At 42.1% G+C, this 26513-nt stretch overlaps 1 protein-coding gene across 5 annotated transcripts in view; it reads right to left on the bottom strand.

The window, feature by feature from the left end:
* The window catches only part of TRPM5 (transient receptor potential cation channel subfamily M member 5), a 101812-nt gene that overhangs the window by 17180 nt on the left and 58119 nt on the right, over positions 1 to 26513 (bottom strand). For all 5 annotated transcript variants that reach the window (XM_065594684.1, XM_065594687.1, XM_042840716.2 and 2 more), the window contains 13 exons: positions 24250 to 24314; positions 21842 to 22033; positions 20532 to 20634; positions 18155 to 18273; positions 17158 to 17508; positions 15905 to 16036; positions 14973 to 15096; positions 12146 to 12291; positions 10185 to 10297; positions 9233 to 9328; positions 6007 to 6265; positions 4317 to 4435; positions 3573 to 3705 (listed from right to left, as the gene is read on the bottom strand). In XM_065594684.1, coding sequence (XP_065450756.1) covers positions 3573 to 3705; positions 4317 to 4435; positions 6007 to 6265; positions 9233 to 9328; positions 10185 to 10297; positions 12146 to 12291; positions 14973 to 15096; positions 15905 to 16036; positions 17158 to 17508; positions 18155 to 18273; positions 20532 to 20634; positions 21842 to 22033; positions 24250 to 24314 — 1952 coding nt within the window. The remainder of the gene's footprint in view (positions 1 to 3572; positions 3706 to 4316; positions 4436 to 6006; positions 6266 to 9232; positions 9329 to 10184; positions 10298 to 12145; positions 12292 to 14972; positions 15097 to 15904; positions 16037 to 17157; positions 17509 to 18154; positions 18274 to 20531; positions 20635 to 21841; positions 22034 to 24249; positions 24315 to 26513) is intronic.

A 26513-nucleotide genomic window follows, 5' to 3' on the forward strand; every position in this document is an offset into this window, starting at 1 on the left:
CTAGCTGAAAGCCTAGGTATTTTAATCTTGCAGGAGATCATTTGAAATTCCAGTTAGTAAAACAAGCTAAAACAGACCAGAGATAGTGGGAGTATCTCAGACTTTTGCCAATTTACTTTATGGCCGGAGATCATTCCAAATTTGTCTATACACGGGGACTGTGATGTTGCGGTTGCTAAAAAGGAGCAGTGAATGATCTGGAAATATTTCTTTGTGATCTTTATTTGCTACTTGAATTTCATTAAATAACTGGATTTGCCCTATTTTAGAAACCACTAGTGCTACTGCAAGATGAATAAGGAGTTAAGCAGTTTTGGCTTGCCTTTCTATTCAAGGGGAAAAGTCTGATGTTATCCCATTTGATATATCTTTGGAGCCAATATCATTTAGTGAAATACGGTTCTTTTTCTTTGATGTAGGGCTCAATCCTGTACCACTGAAGATAATAGGAGTTTTTCCCATTGACATGGATGGGAGCAGGATCAAGTTCATATTTTATGGCCTTCTCAAGACTAGAGCTTTTGTTCACCTTGTAAAATGTTAATTGATTCTGTGACTTAATACAATTATAAATTAGGGCTGTCAATTAACCGCAGTTAACTCATGCAATTAACTCAAAAAATTAATCGCAATTATAAAAATTAATTGTGATTAATCGCAGTTTAAATTGCATTATTAACAAATAGAATACCAATTGAAATTTATTAAATATTTTTGGATTTTTTTTACATTTTCAAATATATTGATTTCAATTACAATACAATATAAAGTGTACTTATATACAATATAAAGGGTCAGAGTCTGAATGAAAACATTTTTTATTACAAAGATTTGCACTGTAAAACTGAAACAAAAGAAATAGTATTTTTCAATTCGCTTCATACAAGTACTAGAGTGCAATCTCTTTATCATGAAAGTGCAACTTACAAATGTAGATTTATTTTTGGTTACATAACTGCACTCAAATAAAACAATGCAAAACTTTAGAGCCTATAAGCCACTCAGTCCTACTTCTCGTTCAGCCAGTCGCTAAGAGAAACAAGTTTATTTACATTTACGGGAGATAATGCTACCCACTGTTTATTTACAATGTCACCAGAAAGTGAGAGGCATTCGCATGGGACTTTTGTAGCTGGCATTGCAATGTATTTACGTGCCAGATATGGTAAACATTCATATGCCCCTTCATGCTTCGGCCACCATTCTAGAGGACATGCTTCCATGCTGATGACGCTCATTAAAAAATAATTCGTTAATTAAATTTGTGACTTAACTTGTTGGGGGAGAATTGTATGTCTCCGGCTGTTTTACCCACATTCTGCCATATATTTCATGTTATAGTCGTCTTGGATGATGACTCAGCATATATTGTTCATTTTAAGAACACTTTCACTGCAGATTTGACAAAACACAAAGAAGGTACCAATGTGAGATTTCTAAAGATAGCTACAGCACTCGCCCCAAGGTTTAAGAATCTGAAGTGCCTTCCAAAATCTGAGAGGGACAAGGTGTGGAGCATGCTTTCAGAAGTTTTAAAAAAGCAACATTCCAATGTGGAAACTACAGAACCCGAACCACCAAAAAAGAAAATCAACCTTCTGCTGGTGGCATCTGACTCAGAACATAAAAATGAACATCTGTCGGTCCACATGCTTTGGATTGTTATCAAGCAGAACCCATCATTATCATGGACGCATGTCCTCTGGAATGGTGGTGGAAGCATGAAGGGACATATGAATGTTTAGCACATCTGGAACATAAATATCTTGCGACACCGGCAACAACAGTGCCATGAGAAAATCTGTTCTCACTTTCAGGTGACGTGAACAAGAAGTGGGCAGCATTATCTCCTGCAAATGTAACCAAACTTGTTTGTCTGACCGATTGGCTGAACAAGAAATAGGACTGAGTAGACTTGTAGTCTCAAAAATTTTACATTGTTTTATTTTTGAATGCAGTTATTTTTTGTACATAATTCTACATTTGTAAGTTCAACTTTCACGATAAAGAGATCGCATTACAGTACTTGCATGAGTTGAATTGAAAAATACTATTTCTTTTGTTTTTACAGTGCAAATATTTGTAATAAAAAATAAATATAAAGTGAGCATTGTATACTTTGTATTCTGTTATAACTGAAATCAATATATTTGAAAATGTAGAAAACATTCACAAATATTTAAATGGTATTCTATTATTGTTTAACAGTGTGATAAATTGCACGATTAATTTTTTTAATTGCTTGACAGCCCTTTTATAAATGTAGTAGACCCTGCACAAACACTTGTTCATAGTGATGGTTTAGCCTAGTGCTCAGCCTGGAGGAGTTGGGAGCTGCAGTTGTGAGTTACTCTCACTTGCATTCTGTAAGCATAATTTGCAATAAAAACCTATGAGTACGGTGTATGTAATACTACACAAGCATTAATACATGGTTTTCATTTATCCTCTTGGTACTCCAAGCAATGGGATATAAGTGTTCCAGTTATTCCAGTGGTGCACAGATGTGAACAGTCTGGTAGCTTTTAAGTTTATTAATCTTAAACCAGAATAGAGTTTCTGCTGAGCCCTAGGGTGAGCTAGGATGGGAAACAAATGTTTGTACATGGCTATATTAGCATTTACAGTCAGATTAATTCCATGTTAATTGTTAACATGTGCTGTTTGACCTCTATGATTAACATACCCAAATAAAAAACCACCAAACTGTTCAGGTCTGTATCCAAGTGCAGTAACTGGAACTTTTGTACATTTCCTGCAGCTGTAGGGTAGTAAATGAAAACACTGTATCAACACTTCTGCCTTATAACACAGGGAGTACTAACACATTCTCATTATAAATTATGGTTAGAAAGCAGCTCCTACCTCCGCCAGGCACTAACCCAGATTATCTCTACAGGGATATGTTCCTCCCTGCCACTGACATAACGGTAGAGTTCTTCTGGAACTGGCTTGTCTCCCATTTCAGATTCTTTGCCCCAAAAGAACACAGGCCCAGCTCCTCAAAAGTATATAAACACCTAACTCACCTTGAAATCAACAGGACTCAGAAGCCAAAATATCTCTAAGGATTGGAGCCCCAACTCCTGAACCCGACAAGCAGTTATATTTAAACCAAAAGGGAACAGGAAAAGAGAGACCAGGACAGTGGGGAAGGAGAAAGAAAGAAATGGCAATCCCCCTGTGCAGCCTCCCAAATTGTAAGGGAGTAAAACAGGGGAGAACAAAGAAAGAAGAAAGAAACAAAGGGCTCGATTAACAGTTGCCCTGCACTTTTGTATAATCACTTGCAGCTGTGCTAACTGGGTGTAAAATGCATTGGGGTAAATGACTACACAAGGTGCAAGGCAATGCTGACTTGGATCCAAAATCCGTGCTACAGACCTCTTTGAGAGGAGCCACATCTGGCTGGTAATAGCTCTTAATGATGCTGCAATATAAACCAAACGAGAGGACTTCAAAAAAGCAGAGTTATACACTGACTTCCTTAAAATTATAATGCTCAAATTTTTGTTTTGTTTGTTTCACTGCAGAATCCACAAGAATCTCTCTTTGGGAGAGCTCATACTCACCATTCTTTCCACAATTATGATCTTTGGCCCTAGTTGCTTGTGAATGGCAAAAATATGTATAAGCCTCAGAGTGAACACCATGAAATCAATTGCAAGTACTGTACGGCCGGCTTGAAATGTTGAGTTCAGCATTCTGCAAAACAGACCGAATGAAACAGCCTCAAACACCACTCAGACACCTTATTTCTAGAGTGATACATGTTGATTCAATGTGGAATCTAGGCAAGGAAAGGATGTGTGCTTAGGGCTTGTATCTCACATGAGCCACAACCATCACACTGTAAAAAGAATGTACCATCTGCCAATGAGCAGCATCCAGCTACTGCAGGAACACCGGCCTCCCCATGTCAGCTGTGGTGAGGCCATATAAACCACTAGGGCTACAGAGAGGTGAGATAAGTGAGTACATCGACTTGATGTAGTCTTAAAGAGGAAATAGTGTTTCCTTCTGCAAGTGTTTCTATGTGCCAGATATGTTTTTCTGTAATCTGTGTGACAGCCTCTTTAGGCCAGTGGAAATTTAGAGCTCAGAGGGGTGCTTTCAGCCCATTTTACCACCAGTATAGACTCTACTGTCTCAAAACTGATGAAAAATAAAAGCCACCTGCGCCTTCCCTCAGATGCATGCATGAGCCTCCTGTGGACTGTGGCAGGAATAGTCCATGTTGCCTGGCTCCATGTGACAGATATCTGACCATGTCACATAAAATGGATACAGGGGCAAAACTCTTGAAAGACACCAACCTGCAGGTCACTCCAATTATAAACAGAAAGATGGTCACCATATCACACTTATTCCAGTTATCCTCCACGTACAGTTTAAATTTCTTAATTAAATTCATGTCTTCATCTGTAAAGAAACTCTACAAGGGAGCAACAATTGTCAGTGTTAGCTTGCCAGCTCTTGTGATTTTAGTGTGAGTCCTGTGATGTTTGCTGTTTTTCTACAAGCCCCAGCTCCTCAAGTCAAGTGATTACATGAGCATCTCAGCTTTTTCTTTTTCTTTTGTAAAGAAGGTCTATTTCTGACCCCCATGGTAATAGAGAAAAGCTTGAAAACATGACCCCACTGCATACTAGAAGCTCAGGCCCCAGAAAATAAATGAAAATAACCCAGCATATATTATTTTTTAAAAAATCTCATAATATTTAAATTAATCTCATGAGTTTTTTGGAGGCTGACTCAATTTTTTTTCAACATTGGGGGTTGGCCATATTTGTTTCTGTTTTATAAAAATCTTTTCAATCAGACTGATCTCAATGTCCAGGCATGGGCTCCTAAAGAGCATATTCAAACCCTGGATGCTTCAACTGCCACTAACTAGCTTTGAGCATCCAGACAGCAGTTGGCTCTCTTATTTAGGTGTCCCTGTCTCAAAATTGGGCTCTTGATGCTTTATGGCTGTATTACAAACAATCCTCAGCCCAAACATCCTCTGTGATCACCTTAGTGCTACAGGATACAACAGTCCGATATAACATCTTTAAAATATGCTCAGCTGATTTGTGACAAATTGGTGGTCGCCCTCCGAGCTTTCACAATGTTGCAAGCCATGGCCGTTCAGAATTTCCTAATAAAAGTGAGGCTATAACCCTGATCCTCATACTTCAGAAACCCTGGCCCCCTATTGCTTGAGCTAAAGGAGAAGGCCCACCAATTCTTTTAGGGTCAGGATCTATGACAACAAGGTAAGCAGTCCAGGAACCCCCCAATAGAGGCCATTTGTGTATATACAAACTAGGCGGTTCCCTACAGTATTGTAGACACACCATTTCAGCTGCTAAACCAGGCAGCTGAGGATATTCTAAAAACAATTGCAAGATTAATGGAGAAATCTTTAAAAAAATCTAAACATAACCTAATGGCCTGAACTGAAAAGCATTTTAGAAAAACAAAATTTAAACTGTTTAAGAGGCAAACTCATTAACCTCTTCACTCCTGAATATAAATATATATACAATTCTGGAGGAAGTGGGAGGGAAGCAAAACAGTGGCAGATGGGATCATTCCAAGAGGAGGAAGTAGGGTGGATTAGCAATTCTGGGGGAACGGAGCTTGGATGTGGTGAGCGGAGCAGGATAGGTAAACAGATAGCTGTTAGACCAGAGGAAGGACTCAGCAATCCCAGAGCATCAGCAAACGAATATTGCTAGCAGCTGGAGCTTCTCCTGGAAGAATAAGGGGTAGAGCTGCAGCTGTGTGTGATGGAGGACTGGCATGTTAGTTGGGTGTATGTGAGGAGGAAATACACAAGCCTCTCGGGGTAATGAAAAGGTGCAGAGCAATGAAAATTTTTCAGTGTTTTCCTTTGTGAAGCTGTCCTTGACATTTCACCTCTTGAAGACAATGGGATTACACAGCCTGTAAATCAACTCTGAATCTTACTACTTGAATTTAGCACAGTATTGTGAAGGTATGTATAAGGTTACTGACCTGTCGGATTTCTTCCAAGACCAATGTAAAAACCCAAAAGTAAAGTATAATCTCCTTAACAGAAGGCCCCTCAGGTGGTGGTGGTTTAAAATCCAGTAACAAGACATAGGTAAATAGAAACAGAAAAGCAAAATACATGATAACATTCCCCATAAATACTGTTACAGGGGCATTCCAAAACTTTTTCCAGCGAGTAAACATGAATGTTGCCCATGCTATGTTTTCAGAAGACCTCCGCTTCTCTAATTTGGCATCTACCCTGTAAAACAAAGAGAGCAAATTATAGTGTCAGCTTCTTAAAATCTGTTTGTAAAAGAACCCTGATCCTGATCCTGTGCAGTGCCGAGGGTCTCCCTGGAGCTAGTGAGGGCCAGCTCTGCAGCTGGTGTATGTTAGGGGAGCTCCATTGAAATCAGTGGAACTATACTGATTTATGCCAGCTGAGGATCTGGCCCTGATAGTGTAAGTTCTCCTTGAAGTCACTGGAAGTGCCTTGTCATAACAGAAACACTGCCAGGCAGCATTTAAGCTTTGTATGTTTTAAAACAAAACTGTACCAAACCTTTTACATCTTTTCATTCCTTTAGCTCGGTATTTGCTTTTCAGTACAGTGGAGTAGGTTTGCTTAGTGTTTGTTTGGTTTTTTGGTTGTGTGTGTGTGTGCGCGTGTTTTGTTTTTGTTTTTTGGAGCAGGGCTAGGGTTTAAACATACCCCTTGAGCATTTGCAACACAAACACTGCAGCATCATACTAGTGCATGAGGACCAAAAGGGAAACAGATTCGTTACAATTCATTGTCCAAAATGAGAGCGAGACGTGAAAAGCGAACAGGCGCCATAAATGCTGACAAATAAATTTATTTTCTAAAACATATTTTTTCTGATAAACCAACGTACTATTTTTCACATAGGTGAGGACTTTCTTTTTAAATATATGACTTTAAACATGTGTGTTCCTTTAGGACCAGACTGAAATACCCTTATTCACATCGAGTAGTACCGCATTCCTCAAGTAGTGTTGCTGAAATCAATGGAACTATTCAAGAAGTGAGGTATTACTCGATACGAGTAAGAGTATTTCAGTCTGGTCCTAGGCTTAAAGTTATAATGACTCACTCAACAGTCTGACAGGAGTTTTCAGTAAAGAAGACAGGCTTGTAAATTATTAATGTAAGCGCTGGCTGCACTGCGGTTGCCCGAGTGTTATGGGAACTGATGGAAAATCTGGCCATATACCTGCAAAATGTGCTGCAGTCGTTCAGTATATAAAGTGCTATATAGTGTAAATGTAAGTTATTCTGTGCGTATAATGGAAAAACCCCATATCTGGCAGCAATCCGATTCAGTAAAAATCTCACGCTGTATACTTTTTTTTTTTTTTTTTTTTTTTTTACTTTAGTGTCTCCCCTGGCTGTGCTTGTTTCCATCTAAATTGCTGTCTATAGACTAAGGATGTTATTGCACCTTTAAGTTTGTGTTCCTTGATGTGAAGGAGATCACTCTTTAATAAGGGATGTGCACGCTGGGGAAAGTTTCCTCTGCAACTCAAATAAAACACAAAGCAATTGATTCTACATGGGTTTTTTATTTCTCCTGGTACTATTTCTAATTTCTAAATATTTTAATTCATAGCCAGCCTGTTCTCCCTGCTTGATTCTCTAGGAGCAGTTGTCATAACGCTAAATTTATGACATGAGCACAGCCATTCCCATGGCAACAGACTGATGTCGTAAACAAATAATTATGACTTGGGATTCAGAAAAAGAAACAAACCTGGGAGGGAGAGAAATCCCATATTAACATAAACTTTTGAGACAATAACAAATGGAACAGAAAACATACTGGCCAAGAACCATATCCCTCCCTTTAATATGAGGACATCAAAATGTTTCATAGACATGAATTAATAATTGCTTTCTTCAGAGAGAGGTACTATTATATCCATTTTATGGATGATGAAGCAGAGAAACTAGTGACTTTTCCCTAAGTGTCATTAGTTCAATGTCAAAGCTAAGAATAGAAACAGAGTTCTGACTCTGTCCACTATATGACATTCCCTCAACTTCAGTTTTTCAGACCTTTCAAAGAATGCTAGTGAAACAAAATCAAATATGTGGATGATTTAATCATGTTTGTGGTACTGCATGTGTCTGATCCAGGTATTCAGCACCCTTTAGCATCAGTGGGAGTTGTGTACTTATCACAAGGAGAATCTCTCTTTCCTGATTTATGGTGAAAACCTCTTGGCCACCTTCAGATCTAAAACAGATGGGTTTTGTGGTTAAGACACTAGACTGGGACTCAGGAGATCTGGGTCCAATCACTGGCTCTGCTGCAGAATTTGTGTGTGTCTGTGGCCAAGTTAAATAACCTCCCTCTGCCTGGATCCCATTTGCAGAATGGGGATGATAATACTTTGCTTTCTCCAGTCCTACATCTTGTCTAGTTATAAATAAAGGATATGCCTATGCTATAAGGGAAGGTGTGATTGTAGCATAGGTAGGCATACTTGTCCTAGGTTTAATCTAGCTAGCATGGGTAACAATAGCAGTGTAGAGATGGTGACATGGGTTCAGCATAGGCTAACAACCAATCACAGCTTTCCCTTACCATACCCTCAGCACCTCAGAGCAAGGCCTGTCTCTTATTATATGTGTCTATCACTTAGCCTGAGAGGATTCTGATTGGGATAGAAACGGTTAGGTGCTACTATACTAAACATAATTATTGTGGATTTGGCTGTGAAGACCTGGGTAGAGAGGGATAAAGTATCATAAAGTTCAGATCCCAAAGTTGAATGAGTTCAGAGTCTGCTTTCTGCATGTCTTTCAGCAGCCTGCTACTCAGACCTGTGCAGTTTTAGGCCTTAAATCCAATACACAGCAGGTGTCATTAGCTGAATGGAATGCTAAGAGGAGACTTGAGAGAATCTGGCTAAAACACTGGCCATCAGTTCTGTTGGTATGAGCTGTATAGACTGACTGAAGTTGCTTTGTTCATTTAAAAATAATTCTATGCTCCTATTTATCTCCCTCTTTCCATATACACAGTAATAACATTAACAACCTCGGCGCAGGGGATTTTCTGAGGATTAATGACTGACAAGGGCACCTCAGCTGTCCTTTGGGTTACCAGCTAGTCATTAATCCCCGAGAAATGTCCTGTGCTTTGACTGTTGTGTCTTAATTCAACTTCCGAATTATATTAACAGACTGACTCAGACTTACCTGTCCCCCTCCTTGGAAAAAAGCAAAGTCCTTTCTGTGTCTAGGCTCTCTAGCTCTCTGAATGTCTCTGGCTCATTCTTTGATTGTACTTGTTCACTGTAAGAAAATATAATTATTATTGAAAGATGATGGAAGGCAGCTCTTCACTGCTGAACTGAGAGCTGTGCAGCTATGTTACAGCAGCCTGGCCTGGGCTCTCTCCCCGGTAAGAGGCTCTTATGTGGCTAGAGAGAACCGGCCAGGCTGTGTATTTCACATCTTGTAGGGGGCAAACTGAAGATCCAGCATAGAAGGGAACCTACAAAAACAATGAAGAGTCCGGTGGCACGTTAAAGACTAACAGATTTATTTGGGCATAAGCTTTTGTTGGTAAAAACCTCACTTCAATTGCATGGAGTGAAAATGACAGATGCAGGCATTGTTATACATGAAGAGAAGGGAGTTACCTTACAAGTGGAGAATACAGTCACATTTTAAGCATAGTAGGGGGCTGCGCGAGGCCCATCCAACCACTAAATACCACTTAAGGCTTCTTAGGTTTATGTCTACACTGCAGCTGGGAGGTGTGATTCCCAGACTCCAGCTAGCTTTGCTGGAGATTGCAGCACAGGTGATGGCTTGAGCTAGCTGCCTGAGTTCACGTCTGCCTGCCCCCCTGCTCTGAGCTCCTGCCTGTGTGGCAACATCTACACTACTTCTAGCACACTAGCATGAGCAGAACTAGCACAAGTCTCTTTACCCACGCTGGGAATGACCTCTCACAGCAGCAGTGCAGATATACCCTTAGGGCTTAATGGCTGACCAGCCCTTCTGTTGGCCCCTCTGCCCAGAGGTAATGTCACCCTCCTTTCTTTCTGTGATTATTTCTGTGTGCGCTATATTTTTCACTTAACTGTCTCTTACTGATGCCCCCCCGGGACAGCTTTGACACACACAAATGTTTTGTTTATACCTGAATGCTATTAGATTAGTGTAGATTAGAAGAGGACACCAGAATCCGCAGATTAATTTCAGGATCGGAGTGCTTGTTGACATGTCTCCCCACCAGATTTTTGTCAAGAAGGCCTGAAAGTCAAAGAAAAAGAACAGAAAGTAAACCTGGCTTTGACACAAAGCAAGTGAACATGGAGCTAAATCATGGTTTTTCTTCTATGGAATCTTGAAGGGTGGGGCAAGAAACACTACCTAAAACTAGATTGTGGGTATGTCTTCATTGCAGAGTTAACTCCAGTTGTCTACACCCTCTTACTCCTCGCTAACCTAGCTCCAGGGAAAGTACCTATGTCCGTGCTGGCACAGCTCTTGTTCTTGTATAGCACTAAGACAGGGATGGGTAAACTTTTTTGGCCCGAGGGCCACATCGGACTTGCACAACTGTATGGAGGGCTGGGTAGGGAAGGCTGTGCCTCCCCAAATAGCCTGGCTCCCTCCCCCTATCTGACCCCTCCCACTTCCTGCCCCCTGACTGCCCCCCTCAGAACTCCTGACCCATCCAATCCCCCTCATAGACTCTAAGGTTAGAAGGGACCATTATGATCATCTAGTCTGACCTCCCGCATAATTCGGGCCACAAAAGCTGACCCACCCACTCCTGGAAGAATTCTCTCCCTTGACTCAGCTGTTGAAGTCCCCAAAAGTCCCCTGCGCCTTGTCCCCTAACCCTAACCCCTCCCAGGACCCCTGCCCCTAACCGCCCCCAGGACCCTGCCCCCTATTCAACCCCCCCTGTTCCCTGACTGCCCCCCCAGAATCTCCTGCCCCTTATCCAACACCCCAGCCCCCTTACGAAGCTGCTCAGAGCAGCATGTTTGGCAGCCGCGCCGCCCGGTCAGAGCCAGACACGCTGCCGCGCTGCTTGGCAGAAGCGTGCAACCCTGCCACCCAGAGTGCTGCTCGTGCGGCGGTGTGGCTGCAGGGGAGGGGCCGGGGGCTAGCCTCCCCGGCCGGGAGCTCAAGGGCAGGATGGTCCCATGAGCCAGATGTGGCCTGTGGGCCGTAGTTTGCCCACCTCTGCACAAAGACTTCGGGGGACATATCGCATGGTTCTTTGCACTGCAGTAAACTGAGCTGATCTATGAATTCTTTCCCAGTGGATTACAGGAGAATTTATCTCCTTTCTGGGCACGTGGGAGGGAATTGTGGGAAGACGTTTGAGGACTTAGCAGCACTTGACTGGAGCTAGCCTGTGTCCATGCTACAGAGTGATTGTGATAGCAGCTGATGAGTTGTGCTAACTTGAGTTGTAGCCTCCACACCCTGACGGGCAGCAAACTTGAGATAAAAGCACCACCGCACTTAAGGGTTTTGTGTGTCGACAGGACCTCGAGTTGAGGGCAACGCTGAAGTTATAATTAGGGTTGCCAACCCTCCAGGATTGCCCGGGAGTCTCCAGGAATTAGAAATTAATCTTTCATTAAAGATTGTCATGTGATGAAACCTCCAGGAACATGTCCAACCAAAATTGGCATCCCTAGTTATAATTTGTCATGAAGAAAAAACCCTTTGTTGGGCCTAACACAGCCATGGGATGGAGTCACCCCACATCCCTGTACAGTTTCATTACAGATCCTGGCTTCAGTTGTGAAATGGAGAATAGGAGATGCATTCTAGTGCTCCTCTGTGAGCAATTGGGTGAGAGAAAGCAGGGAGTGGGTGGGGCCAGAGCTTTGACCTCTTCTCCACTGTTGGCCTGGCTGGACACCAGGAGGTTAGTATGCTGCTCTGTAACGCACTGCAGTAGAATACTCCCTTCTCTTATTGCCTCAGGGGAGCACTGGAGGAATTCTGCCTCAACAAGATGTTTCCTGGGAGGGTGCAGTTTATCCATGAACTCCTCCTTTGTTCAGGGCTGTGCCTAAAAGTACAATGCTGCCCCTAGAAAGTCACAAGGGAATTTCCTTGCATTTTGCTCACCTGGACACCATCGTGTGCGAAGAAAGACTTAGCATCTGCTTCTGTGGCCAAGTGGAGACAGGTAGTTTTGCTCCAGTATTGGTTTTTCCTCACCAGTAAAGCAAACGCTCGTTCCTCACTGTTGTGATAGCATTCACTGAATAGCTCTGCCAAGTGAAGGAAATTCATTTTCCATGACAGACCCACAGCTCTACATCTGTGCATACACACTGGGGCAGGAGAGAGAACTTGTGTATTTCTCTTGGGAAAAGAGTCAAAATTCAGGGAATTGTGGTAAAAATGCATTTGAAAATGTCTCCTTAAATTTAAGTATTTACAAAAAGCCAAAATCCTTCATCCCCCTTAGGTGCCCATTCATTGCCCCTTTCTTGCCTACATGGTTTCTTCTCAGTCTTGAGTCTGTTTAAATTTTTTCTCACCTATTTGACGTTTTATTGATAAATTTCTCGTCCCTCAGGTCTTCCACAGATTACATAAAAGCCCCTTTTACATGCACACAAATACACATTAAAGGCCCAGTTGTGAAGCCACTTCATATGCAGAATTTGATGCAGTATCAGGCACAAACCAAATGGTGGTAGGTTTTCTTACACATTGAAGAACCTGATTCTTCAAGGTGCCAAGTGCCCTCCACTCCCATGGGTAATCCAAGGGAAATGAGGGTGCTCAACATCAGGCCTTACCCAACTAACCATGGGTTTCAAGCCACAGATCTGTTGCACACCAACGTTGGCCCTTTTAGGGCAAAATTCTTTAACAGGAGCTGGCCTTTGGTCTTAGTGCTCAGTTGCTATTGTAATGGGAGCACCAGCGGAAGTAAGTCACAGTGTGCTCATTGTGTCTGCGTTGGCTACTGTGTCCGTCACTCTACTGATCTTCCCCCTCCCCCCCCCCACTCCAGAGCATTTCCTATCCCTGCCTTCACCACCTCAATCACTTTGGCTTTTCAATGTCAGTGTTTTTTGAAGTTGCCTAATATAGGAGTTTATTTTGCAGCATCCCTTGAATATGCTCACTGAAGTACATATCGTTGTCAGGACCAGATTAAGACCTAGGCACTGTTGGTTTTATCCTGGGCCAATGAAGTTAATGGAAAGACTTCCATTGATTTCAATGGCCCTACAGTCCTTTGCCTAGGACTCTAGCATTCATGTGATTACACCAGAGTCTTCATTCTGATTTTAGAAACAAAAAAAAAGTCTAGATCTTATGGTTGCAAAGACAGTCTTGAAAATATGACCCTTGTATAAACAAATACAGTGATGTCTGCCTGACCATACTCACGCTAGCACTCATCCACTTAACACACTAAAAACAGTAGTGTAACTATGGTAGCCCAGGCAGTGGCCTCAAAGACTAGCTGCCCCCAGTACATACCAAAGGGGTTGGGGCAGGTTTGCACTCGGCATGGTTAGCCCATGCCGCTGCCACTGTCCATGCTACTGGGGTTATGCTACTATTTTTGTTGTGCTAGCTCAAGCAGAGCTAGTGCCAGTACGTCTACACAAGCTGAGAATCACACCCCCAGCTCCAAGTGTAGATGCAGCCAAAGCCTCGTTGGCCCTGCTAACACCACCTAACAGAGAACTCTGTGGAGGAGAAGAGTGCAGCAGACCTGGCTCACCTCCCAATCAGACAAACACAGCTGCTGGCAGAAGTTCCAGGGGACCTGTGTAATGCCACCCTTATCTTTTCCCTGCTGCCACCACAAATGCTGCTGAAGGAAGGGAGACTCGTATGGCACCGCCTCTCTGGCAGGCGGGTCCCTTGCTATAAATGCTGCAACTAGGAGGTCAAAGCCATGGGGAGCACTGTGTGCCTAGGGCTCTGGATTGCTTTAATCTGGCCCTGGCTTTTGCTGGGATCTGTCGTGTATCCTTGATGGCGATTATTTTAATTCTGGCTGCCATTTGGAATGGAATGTTAAATTAAAATCTAGCAAGCTGGGTGGTTTCAGGTCTTCAAAATCTTTGCCTTGGCATCTACACAGCTGCCAGAATACTGGGAAGTAAATCTACAGGGCGCTTGAACTGGTTTGAATAATAAACGGATCCAAGCTATCGAATAGACTTCCAAACCCATACTTAAAGCTTTTTTGAGGTTTGAAATTGTTTTGGCTACCTCTTTATTTCATTTGTCACTTCCACACACTTCTGCACTTCCTGCTTTAGTCTAGGAGCTTTAAGTTATCAAAATGCAGTGAGAGAGGATGTTCTTGCGGTATTTTCAGCTTGGGCAATGCCAGCAAGCACTGGAAATCTCGAGAGTCTAATTTTGTGATAAGCAACAGAGGGTCCTGTGGCACCTTTAAGACTAACAGAAGTATTGGAGCATTTTGTGATAGGGCCTTGGGAGCATGATTGAGAGAGACAGAGACACAATGATAAAGCCAGGGATAGAAGGGAGTGGCAGCTTCCCCACCCTGGAGATTAGGAGGGGATAGTGGGTGTACCCACTCCAAGCGCCCAGCAAGGAGCCTGCATTTTTGTGTGTGTATTTCAGATAGGACTTTGAACCAGAAATGGTCCTACTTAAATTGGGGCTAGCCAGTTTCCTCTAAAGCCTTAAAAAACACAGGATAGACCAAAAATAGTGGTTTATTTTAAAAACCTATAATTTATACATTACTCTTGTGATTTTGGTGGGGAGGGAGGTGGGGCTGACTTGTGATATCTGTACGCTTGGGACTAGCAAAGCTTTGAAAGGGTTGAGTTACTCATAGGAGCATGTCTGTTATTACTTTATGATGGTTTTTTGCTAGCTGGTCTTCCAGCGCCAGTCACCTCTTAAATATTTGATAATTATCTTAAAGACTGCAGTTGCTTACCCAGAGCGAGCTGATCATACTTGGCTTCTTTCATCCTACGGGCTACTTCAGCCTCTGTTTCCAGTCGGGACATGTCCTTGAGAATCTTACAAGCTGCCAGAGCTGCAGCTACACCTTCTTGTCCCTGGAAAATGGAAAGGAGGTGGGGGCAGCCTATGATAAATATTAATGATTCTGAATGATGGGAATGTCACCATGAGAGCAGGTTGAAAAATGGGGAGGGGGTTCTGTGGAAAACTTTGAGTTGTTTGTTTGGGTAGAGGACAGAAATACAAGCAACAAAAAACTTGGGCTGTAATACTTGATTTGGAAATGCTGTTGCAGTGCCTCATGGGAGTTGTAGTTCTAGTACCTCTTTCAGGCTAGTGATTTTTGAGGTCATCTCTATGGTTGGGAACCTAGCTGGAGACCTTTTCAGGCAGCAGGCAAGGGCCAAGAGGAGAAAAGTGACTGGTGGAAACAGAGAAACACATTTCCCCACAGATGCAGAGCATGAGAAATTGGTATGCTGCTGTGTCTCTTCCTTCCCCATGGTGTGAAAACCAAACACCCGATTAACCCATTGGAAAAGGAACATAATCTGAGGTCAGAGGCAAAGGGTCACTGACTGCCCGGAAGACAGTGATTAAAATCAAGGGCCAGATGCTCATATGGTGTTAATCAGCAGAGCTTAATGGAAGCCAATGAAGCTGCATTGATTTATACCAGCTGTGGCTCACACCATGTTTATGTAACTTTTGGCCACTACCAGCCTGAGCTACATTCACACTAAAGCAATTCAGCAGTGAAAGACTCCATAAAAGTCATATCTCATGTCTTGAAGGACAAACCTATATATCTTAACTTCCTAACTGCAAGACTGAATATACTAATATTTCAGATCTAAAACAAATTGCCAATAAGTGGCCTAAAGTAGTTATCTTGAAGCTTACCATAGCCCAGAAATAGTTTGCCATCTTGTGCCGGTTTTGAAGTACTGCCCATAAAAATAAATCCCTCCAGGGATTCTCACTCTTCTGGTTCATATCCAGGAGCCCCGGTAGTCGTTTTGCATTCGTTTTATCCTACAATACATTTTAAGAAAAACTTAAAATCTGATTTTATAATTTCATTTTATATTTTTAATATATTGTCAAATGTGTCTGTGCCAACTACATGATCCAAGCAGCAAATCAGCAGTGCAAGTAACTTTCAGATCCTTTTGATTTTCCTTAGGCTCAAGAGGTAACTAATTCACTCTATATACTGAATCAAAGGGCCCACGATACAACTTATTATGTGTGAGAACATTTGGGGTGAAATCCTGGCCACACTGAAGTCAATGGCAAAACTCCCATTGATTTCACTGGAGCCAGGATTTCATCCTGTATGTGTAATATCATCCCCAAACCCCCTGTGATTAGCTCATCTAAGTTGGACTTGAATTATACCAGGTTCTGCATAACTGGGGCAAAGAACTCCGTTTCAGGGTAAACCAACAAAAGGTATTCTATTTAAACATAAAACCAGTCTCAACATGGCTCTGTACACAACAAGAGAGAGCACTGGAGTGCCCCTTCTCTTTTTAGTCCAAGCACCAGCTGCTCTGCCTCACTGCTTCTTACCTCACATGAAGCTTAAAATAAAATGCAGTTTATTTTTCAAATATTTTGAGGATTTAGTCTATATAAATAGATCATGCTGAAATCGGTGGGGGAGGGGCAAGTCTGTTAGCTATTTTTGTCCCCCATCAATAAAAGAACTAGGAAGTTGTTGGCATATCTACTTGAAATTCTGCTAGGATTTGTAGTTTAGAGATCTGAATCCTACAGAATTGCTGATTAAACCTGAATCACAGATCCTATTTTTTGAGTCCCGGCATTGCCTTCTATGAATCCACCCCCATACTTTGAACTTAATTCAAGATTCAATACCTTGTAGTGGGTGGGTGGGAGGGGTGGGGGCATAAAGAGAAATCACAAAATGTTTTCCAAACAAAATCCCTCCCTTTTTAATTCAAAAATTAAAAATTGGAAAATTCAAAACATTTTAACGAATTTTATAGCTGGTTGAAGAAAAAGGAAAAAATTGTCAAGTTTCTCCAATTCTCTGCCCTGCCCCCATTTTCAAAATGTTGGACAGCTGTAAATAAAATCCAAAAACAGAGAGAACAGCGGTTAATATGTGAACCTTAACTGTAACTCACAGCTTTCTTCTTGCTTCCTGGCTTGACCTCTTGATAAAAACCTTTACATGCATCATGAAGAAAATCCTTGAGCACTCTAGAAACTTCATGGAGGGTAAAGAGCGGGCAGACGTCCATCATTTCCTTATGTTGTTGACCAGTGATCCCTGCTAGGGTCAGCCTGCTTTCCTCATGTTTCTTCTGTAGGAGTGCATAGAGGAGGCATTTCCGAGAGATGGAGCAGTAGAGCCTCTGAAGCCGGCTGTACGTCAGGAAGTCATACATGTTGGCCCCATTGTCGATAAATAACTTTACAAATTCTGGCTTATCATTCACCAGAGCATCCATCATCACTTCCTCTAGGTCACAGGACTAGATTTCCATGAAACACAAAAGGGAATAATTTATATTTTACGAGTATTGCCATGGGGGATTAGGGTTGGGAAATTAGACTTTCACCCACTGTTTAAATCCAGACCAGATCAGCAATCGTTAAAATTTGCTATCACCTGACTGATTCTGGGTGGGAGGGGAGAGCTGATATGAAATGAAAGAATGGCCTCATATCAGGTCTTTGAGCATGTGTGTGTGCACAATGGAAAAACTCCATCACAATTAGTATTTATGGTTACCCTGTTACTATGGTATGTATATTTGTAATGCGGCAGTGTGTAAGAGCCTGTCATGGGCCAGGACCCCATTGTGCTAGTTGCTATACAAATACAAAACAAAAGGATGCCCGAAGGGCTGTTGGCAGTTTCGGTGGGGTAGCCAAGGACAGAAGGGCTATGGCAGCTGAAATATCCTTGGCTCTTTAGATATAATCCTTTGTGGTCAAGAAAGACAGAGGCAATGCGAGGACAATGCACACTGCCACCTCCTGTGCTTTCATGGGGAATAAAAGAGGGCTTTAGTTTCTAGTACTACTGATCTGGTATGTTTCACTAGCTACATGAAATTCTTGCCCATCAACAATAGGATTTATGCAACTACAATCTAAGCAAGTAGAGTCTGGTACCTTCCATTCAACATCTCCATTGAATATTTCACTTTTAGCTATGTCCACTCTATTCCAGGCCACTGCCAGCTTCAGTTCATCCAGGTATTCCTGGGCTTCCTGACTGTGACTTTTACAGGCTGCCAAAAACAGGAAACACAAATACATTCAGCATTTGACTCTACGTTAAATTGGACGTTACGTAAAGTTTAATCAAAGTGTGACTGTAATGAGACCTCTTGTTCAGTTATGTCATATTTGTGGGTTACCTACATGGAAATCCCTCACACTTTTTTATTTTCCTCCCTTACCTGAGGGACGGTGGTCTGAAAGTTTACATCCACCTCACATTTTGAATGTTGTTTTCTAGCCAAAATCTCTCTCTCACGTGTTCTTGGGCCTTCAAACTGAATCATGTTCTTCAGAAGAGGGTATGTTTGGGAGTTTTTTAATGTATTAACTCACAGGATATGGAATCCCTCCCTCCCCCTGTTGAATCTGGGATGATCCAACACAAACTGCAATGGATGGCAATGCTACTATAGAACTGTTTCAGAAGACAGAGTGCAGGTTTCTTGTCGTAAAACTGGAAGTTTCGCTATGGAAGCAGAGTTTGATGTATGGCTTCTTAAAATGTCTTTAATCAGAATATACTATCACCAACACGTTTCAATTCCTCTATAGCCTATTATTTCTAAGAGGCGCAAACAGCAACCATGGATCAGTTAATATACTATACAATATGATAGCGAGCATTACTTAAAAAAATTCCATCACATCTAGTGTGATCTGATAAAACTTATATCCAATTGTCCCTGTTGCATCATCTACAAGCAAGCAGAAGACTGTACATCAAACAGGAACACTGATCAAACAGCCCACTTTGCTTGCTCCTGTCTTCAAGAATAAGATACACTTTGCTATTAGTTCTCTGTTTCCCTGGTCATTGTGGCCACTTTACTATCGGTCTGAGTTAGTGGAAACGAGATTTTGTAAATATGGAACCCAAGCCCAGCATGTGAAAATTGATCAGGCTTTACTTTGATGAAAGCTGCCACTGGATTATCACATTAGTTTTGTGTAACTGTTTACTTATTGGAAGAGCATTTTTGGTTCTGAATGGAGGCAATAGCCCGTTTATAAATGATTTTTTAGTTTGCGTTTTTTCCTTCATTTGAACATCAGTGTGAAAACCACTTCCCAGCTTTTGGATGTTCATGCAATTCAGTCATTGTGCAGAGCATCCTGATTGCACACAGTTTGTAGGAAGGTTTTGCTCAGACTAAAGTTTATAGCTAATTTAGGATGAAATTGTGGCTTGCTTTAAGTGCAATTACAAAGGGGTACGGGTATGTAAAATGCCCTGCTCCCTTGTGTAGACATAGACTATCAACATCATGGCTTGCCCCATGGGAGGGAAAGCAGCCTCCGTTGAACTGTCACTTCCCTTCCAGGTAGGCTGAGTGGGTAGAGCCTCCTTGACTCAATTGCCTGCCATCTGCCAGCCAGTGTTTCTAAGCAGGTAAGGAGTGGGAGCTGGTAAGCTGTGCCAAGGAAGGGGGGAGGGGTGCAGACTACTGTACTTTTCCACTGGAGATCCAGTTGTGAGCCTGAGGCACAGGTTGGTCTCTGGCCTGTTCCTGGGGCAGTGACACTATGAAATGCCCCTTATTTAAGGTTGTGGTAACTTCACCATTTTCCCCTTAACTTCTTATATAATTTAACCTCCCTCAAACTATAACTCCTTGTCCATCTAAATTAAATGAAAAACCCTTCCATTTAAAATATGTAGCTACAAAAATAACCCCCTTCATTTGATACAAAGTCATCTGAACAGATTGTTATATGAGAGACAGAGTTGGCTTGTCTATTTCTTCCATTGGGATATTTTGAAAAAACTGAAAAATATAAGGGGGGGTGGCTTTTTTTCTTTTCTTTTCTTTTTTTGGTGTTTTTTTTTTTTTTTTTTAATAAAATTTTTTTGGTGAGTGGGACACTTTCTTTATCTTGTTGTTGTTGTTGTTATTAGCACTGAAGGTCTGACCTGAAGTCAATGAGAGCCTTTTGTATATATTTCAGTGGGTTTTGGATCAGACACATTGGAAGCTTGACATCTTCATAATTCACTTTCTGGCCAAATTTTGTAATTTAAAATTTAAAATGTATTCTAAAAATGCTCCTTCTAACTCTAGTCTTAACATTGTAGTCTCGTTCACCTCTTAGCACGTACAAAGTGCACTTGGTTGAGCAATAACACAAGCACACTTAGCTCTCAGGGATAAACACTGTAAATTATCATGCAGATAATCTCAGGTTAGAAAACAAAATGTGGGCAAATCTCAAATATAGACTTTAACAGATCTAGCAACTATAAAGACCAGCCAAAAGAGATTCTTACCTTTGACCAACGCTTTCAAAATGACTGTGTCTAATTCATCTGATCCTTCTTGCTCAAAACTGTGCACTGTTAAAAGATGCTGCTGGGAAACAATGTTCTGAATCTACGGGGTTGAAACAAATTGTTTTATTCTTCATCCTATCATTACTGTTATTACAGTTAGGCCTAGAGGCCCCAGCTGAGATGACATACATACATACACTCCTTGCCCCAAAGAGCTCACATCTTAAATAGAAAAGGCAGATCGTGTGGAAGGAAGGGAGAACTTTTATCCCCATTTTACAGATGGGGGAACGGAGGCACAGAGAGAACAAGTGTCTTGCCCAAAAGATCCTTCTTCTCTCCCATTCTTGATAGTACATACAGTGCAGTGGGTTCTAACCCTTCCACCTGCCATCTTTCCTCCCATTAGCTCTTTCCTTTCTTTAAGGCCACACTCTCTAAAATTGCTTTGTGGAAAAGCCATCACATATTGATATGCAACCAGAGGGTCAACAAAATGCTTTCTTTTCCTCCTCCCCTGAGCTTCTTTGCCTCTTGAGTTTCCCACAGTGCTGCTACCAAGACTTTAAGACATCATGCTACTGTGTGCATCCTATGGTGATGGTGACCTAGCAAGCTTATGCCTGACAGGACAGACGTGTGGAACTTTAAAACTGTGGATTACAGTAGAGGAGGTGATTTGAAGGTCAGATTCAGTTGATTTATATACCTATTAATTTATTTGGGAAAGAGTATCCACTTCAGTGTTATCTCCCACATCTTGATTGCAAAGCTCACTGTCCCTTTGATCTATAAATTTATATGCCTTGTGGGTCTTAGTGTTTTATTTATTTCTTTTAAGAGTAACTTTCATTGTTGCTGTTGGAAAAGAATGTGGATGGTGGGAGTAAAAAGGAGTGGTGAGAAGCAACGGTCTATTCACACACATCCAGAATCAGGCTTCCACTCGGCAGCTGCGGGTCATGAATTGGGTCTCATTTTCCACAACTGCAGAACGTCCGCAGCTGCAGAGCTTGAATCGTGTGTCACGTCCTCCAGAAACTGTTTAGTGGAGGATAGAGCCCTAAGTGTTCAATTGAATTACTAAGCCAAAATAAGTATGCTCTCCATTGAATGCCTGATTCTGGTCTCAGATACCTTTGTGTGTGCCATTAATCTCAGAGCATTTGTATCTCTAGCATATTTTTTGAGCAGCCTCCCAGCAATTCTGAATATGGGCAGTGGATACCAGATGAGCCACATAACGTAGAAATGATCTCAGAGTTTGTGAGTGTGATACATTTAATATATTAAACCAGTTCACTTACTGTTGCTGTCCAATGGAGAATGTCCTTCGATAAAAAGTTTTCTGTAGGGAATTTCTCTTTAAGTTGCTTTTCAACAACTTGTGGCACAATAAGCTGTGGCTCATTCACTACTGCAGCTAAGATGTCAGCTGTACCCCCAGATCCTGCTAAGATAAGCCAGGGAGCAGAGTTTTCCAAGCCCCTGCAAATTCTCTGTGGTTTTAAAAATACATTTTAGAATGCAGTTATGGAAAGACAAAATACAATGCATTCGTATATTAATATCTTGCAACTAGGGATATGATTGAATACCTGAACCAGATTCACTCCATTCAGCCTCAGGAAGAATATTCAGGATCACCACGATACTGACATCTGTGAAGGGATGGCTTGCAGATAGCCACTTAACTATACCCTGTTCCACCATTCTCTTCCCAGCTAGCTAAGCGTCCTGATTTGGGTAGCCAAGGTTTAAAAACAGTCACTCTCTGGTAGCTTGGTGTAAAATCCCCATTTTTGAATCTTGGGGCCAGAATTAGCAAGAAAAAGAGAAGCATTGCATAGGGAACTCCTCAGTGAGGCACAGTAATCCTGCTGAGGTTGACTGCAAGTGCTGTAAAGCAGAAATTTCTTGAGGGAACACCTCATCTGGCTACTCAGCATCAGCTGTGAAACCTGGCAACTGGAAGTTTATAAGAAGGCTGCTGAAAACATCCACAAAGAGCGGCCTTTATGCCAAGTTTCACGATATCTGTAGATGGGAAGAGCCATGTAATCACAATGAGGTGCAGGGGAGGCCATGGAAGTTGTATCCTTCAGAGGCTAATAACCATATTATCCTAGCTGAAATAATAATTCATTACCAGCCAATTTATATTGTGGGGTATGTGACAATCTCATTAGATGTTCAGACCTCAGTGCCAGCTCTCCTCCTGCACTTTAAAAAAAAAAATTCTAGAATCCCTGACACATGTGATTGTTTACAAGTGATAGCGATGTTAAAAATAACAATTGGCTATTCAATCCCAGCACATAGGTGGGCCCAGAGCAACACCTTCCAGTCTTTTCTTGGTCTCCCGGTCTTGTTCTCTAAAGATTTCAAAAGAAGATCAATTGGCTTGCACTGCAAGGCTTTCAACATCAACCATGCAGGAATTGCTGCCATATTTAACGTATAAAAGAGAAGGTTAAGAGGTGACTTGATCAGTCTACATTGAGTGAAGATCTTGGATACTTGAGGGTACTTCAATCTAGCAGATAAATGCTTAACAAAATCCAGTGGCTGGAAGTTGAAGTGAGAAAAGTTCAAATAGGAAACAAGGCGAAGACACTCTTCTCTCCCCCAACACACACACTTTTTTTTAAACAGTGAGGGTCATTCACCACTGCAACATATTTACAAGGTGTCTGGTAGATCCTCCCTCACTTGGAATCTTTAAATCAAGCTTGGCTGTCTTATTAAAGTCCGATGCTCTAGTTCAAACACAAGCTGTTGGGCTCAGTGTAGGAATCACTGGGTGAAATTCTATGCTGACTTCCTGCATAACAGGCCAAAGATAAAATGGAAATTGAAGAAAAAGAGGGTCATCCAGCTAGAGAGCCAGTTTCCAAACATAATGTGTGAAGCTGCTGGGGAAAAGTTCAAAGCTGAATCTTTGGGTCAATTTACAAATGCTGCTAAGACAGAGTTGGCAGTGTTCCTCACTGAGCCCACTCTTCCATAAAGAGAAGATCTGATGGAAATATGATGCTATCAGGCCAGCACATACTGCAAATCTGCCGTTGCATTTCCCTGAGTTCTGAGAGGCAGGACTGAATATGCAATGTCTGATCATTGCCAGGAAAAACTGCCTGGCTACAGGGATGCTGGAACAATTTGTATAGTGGGGATGCTGAGAGCTATTGAACCAAACAGTAAACCCTGTATATGATGGAAACCACTTCAAGCCAGGGGGTGCAGCAGCACGCCTAGCACCCCTAGTTCCAGCACCTATGCCTGGCTAATCTGTTTGCACTTGCTTTGTGAGGAATGGCTAGAATTTCTAATTCACCAGATTTTTTTCAGATTTCCACTGCTCACTTTCTGCGGTGTTAGCTAGATGTGTAGTCATATAGGAAACTTAAATGATCTGCTGATACTTTTAAAACTAAGCAATATTTCTGTTGAATTTGCTCAAACTGCACTATTTCTTGCAGTAAGGGATGTACTGATGAAGCTAATGAATGTAAGTTGAATTTAATTTTTTTTCTACTAAAAATTAACTGTTACACAATTTGGATAATATCTTACTACCCAAATTTGTAGTTGGCACCCAGCAGAACGTTCTGCTAAGTATTTATTTAATATTTGACAGTTACAAAACATGGATTTGTTACCTCCTTGGGGTATTTTTAGAATGAATTTTTAAATATCACAAGTTGCTTCTTACCTCAAGTGTTTTTGGTCCTCCATTTACCAGTAAACAAAGCACAGGGATTTCAATGCTACCTGTTCCTGTGAAATAGATGAGAAAACGTTTAAATTCATAAAGATGATGTTGAGTTGCTGCCATCTTCTGGAAAGCATTGTGCCATCATATGGTCCATGGACTGAAACAAGAGCAATGGACCCTGAGAACACAGGCAATAGGATGGTTGACAGCAAAGGCTGTGAAAAGCACTATGGTCCAGTGGTTAGAGCGTTAGCCTGGGGTTTGGGATCAGGGTTCAATTCCTTGCTCTGCCACAGACTTCCTGTGTGACCTTGGGCAATCAGTTCTGTAAAACAGGAATAATAGCCCTGCCCACCTCACAGGCATGTTGTGAGGATAAATACATTAATGAGTGTGAGGTGCTTAGATACTATCGTGATGGGTGCCACCTAAGTACCTCAGATGGATGGCGAGGCCCTGGGAGAGCCAGTATTTGGAATGCTAGGTTAAATACAACGAGAACACACACTGCAAATAGATTCTAACTATTGTCCACTTGTCCTGACTTAAAAAGCGGTCAGTGTTCTAGATGCTAGAAAAACAAGGTGGTGATGGCTGGTCCTCTATTTCCAATAGGCTCATGAAAGCTTCATATGGAATTAGGGTGATCCTCTCTAACTTTCTGATCCATACCCTCCGAGCTGAAGGGAGCTCTATGTAGGTAGACTCCTCACTACATTTATGCACACGCTTAACATTATAGATGCATAGAGCTGTTTTGGGGTTTTTTGCTTTTTTAAAAATATGTACTTCCAACTTTCAAATAAAACTGTTTAAAGTGGGAAAAGTTTTGACGAGTGGTATTTTTGGTAAAAACATTGAATTTTTGACAAAAATGTTTTTTTTCATTGAAAAATTGAAATTTTGACCATCTCTCCCAATGTGGAGCCATCACATGGGATCACTCACATGAATCAAGTTACACATGTCAGTACATGTGTTTCCAGGATCTGGGACTAAACTATGCAGGAAAATATGAAGACAGAATTCAGGAAAAGGGAGGATAAATGGGAAAGTGATATGAATGAGAGGCCTAGGTGATTCTGTTAAGGACAGATGACCCAGATCTGAGCCAGAATTAACCATACATTTCTTTCTTAATGTTCTGTTAGGTTGCTTCACATCAGCCTACAGTGCAATGCAACTTTGCCTAATGTGATGACCAGTAATAGTAAAACTCTATATGATGCAACAACTTTGACAATTTAAAAGAAATGTTTGCAGCCATGCATTTTTAACCATTTTCACAGGAGCATGCAAAAAAGCTGAAGTACAGTCATCCTTCACAATTCCCCAACAGCTGCTGCATTTATTTCTAAAGACCGCACAACTGCAGTTTATACTGTAAAATCTACCAAGTGCATTTCAAATGGGCCTGCAAGTATGTCTAAAAATACACCTCTACCCTGATATAACGCTGTCCTCGGGAGCCAAAAAATCTTACCGCATTATAGGTGAAACCATGTTATATCAAACTTGCTTTGATCCACTGGAGTGTGCAGCCCCGCCCCTCCGGAGCACTGCTTTACCGCATTATATCCGAATTCGTGTTATATCGGGTCACATTATATCTGGGTAGAGGTGTAGTGGCTCCCACCCAAAAAAACAACCCCTGTAGAGTCAAGCGATGAATGCATCAAATAGCAAGGAGAAGAGGACAATTTGGGTCAAGTGATTTTTAAACATCTCTTTATTTATTGATCTCTTTTATTATTAGGTTGCCTGAAGTAATGTATATATCACCAATTCCCACTCCATGAGATATCCCAGAATAACTGGTGCAGGTGGTGACAGAACTAACACAGAACTCAGTTGGAGCATGAAGATGACATATAGTGGGGTCAGCCGTGACTTTGTCTTGTACTGCATGACATTGTTTTTGTAGGGGTTACCATATTTTGTGCCTCCAAATGGAGGACACTCCACGGCCCACGGCCCCCAGCCCCGCCCACACCCCCGCCAACCCCGCCCCCTCCCCAAAGTCTCCGCCCCCTCCCCTGCTTCCCGCGAATATTTGATTCGCGGGAAGCCTGAAGCAGGTAAGGGGGGTGTGGGGGGAGGAGGCGCGGCCCAGGCTGGCCCCCCGGCGTTTCCAGCCTGGGTCAGCTCGGGCCCTGGGGTGCCGGCCCCGGCCGACCACCCCCGGCCCGCCCAGCACTGCCGGCCCCTGGCGGCCCGGCGCACCCCCCGGCTCCCGGCCCCGGCTCCCCGCCGGCCCGGCT

This window comes from Chrysemys picta, chromosome 4 (assembly GCF_011386835.1).
Source record: "Chrysemys picta bellii isolate R12L10 chromosome 4, ASM1138683v2, whole genome shotgun sequence".
NCBI classification, from domain to species: domain Eukaryota; kingdom Metazoa; phylum Chordata; order Testudines; family Emydidae; genus Chrysemys; species Chrysemys picta.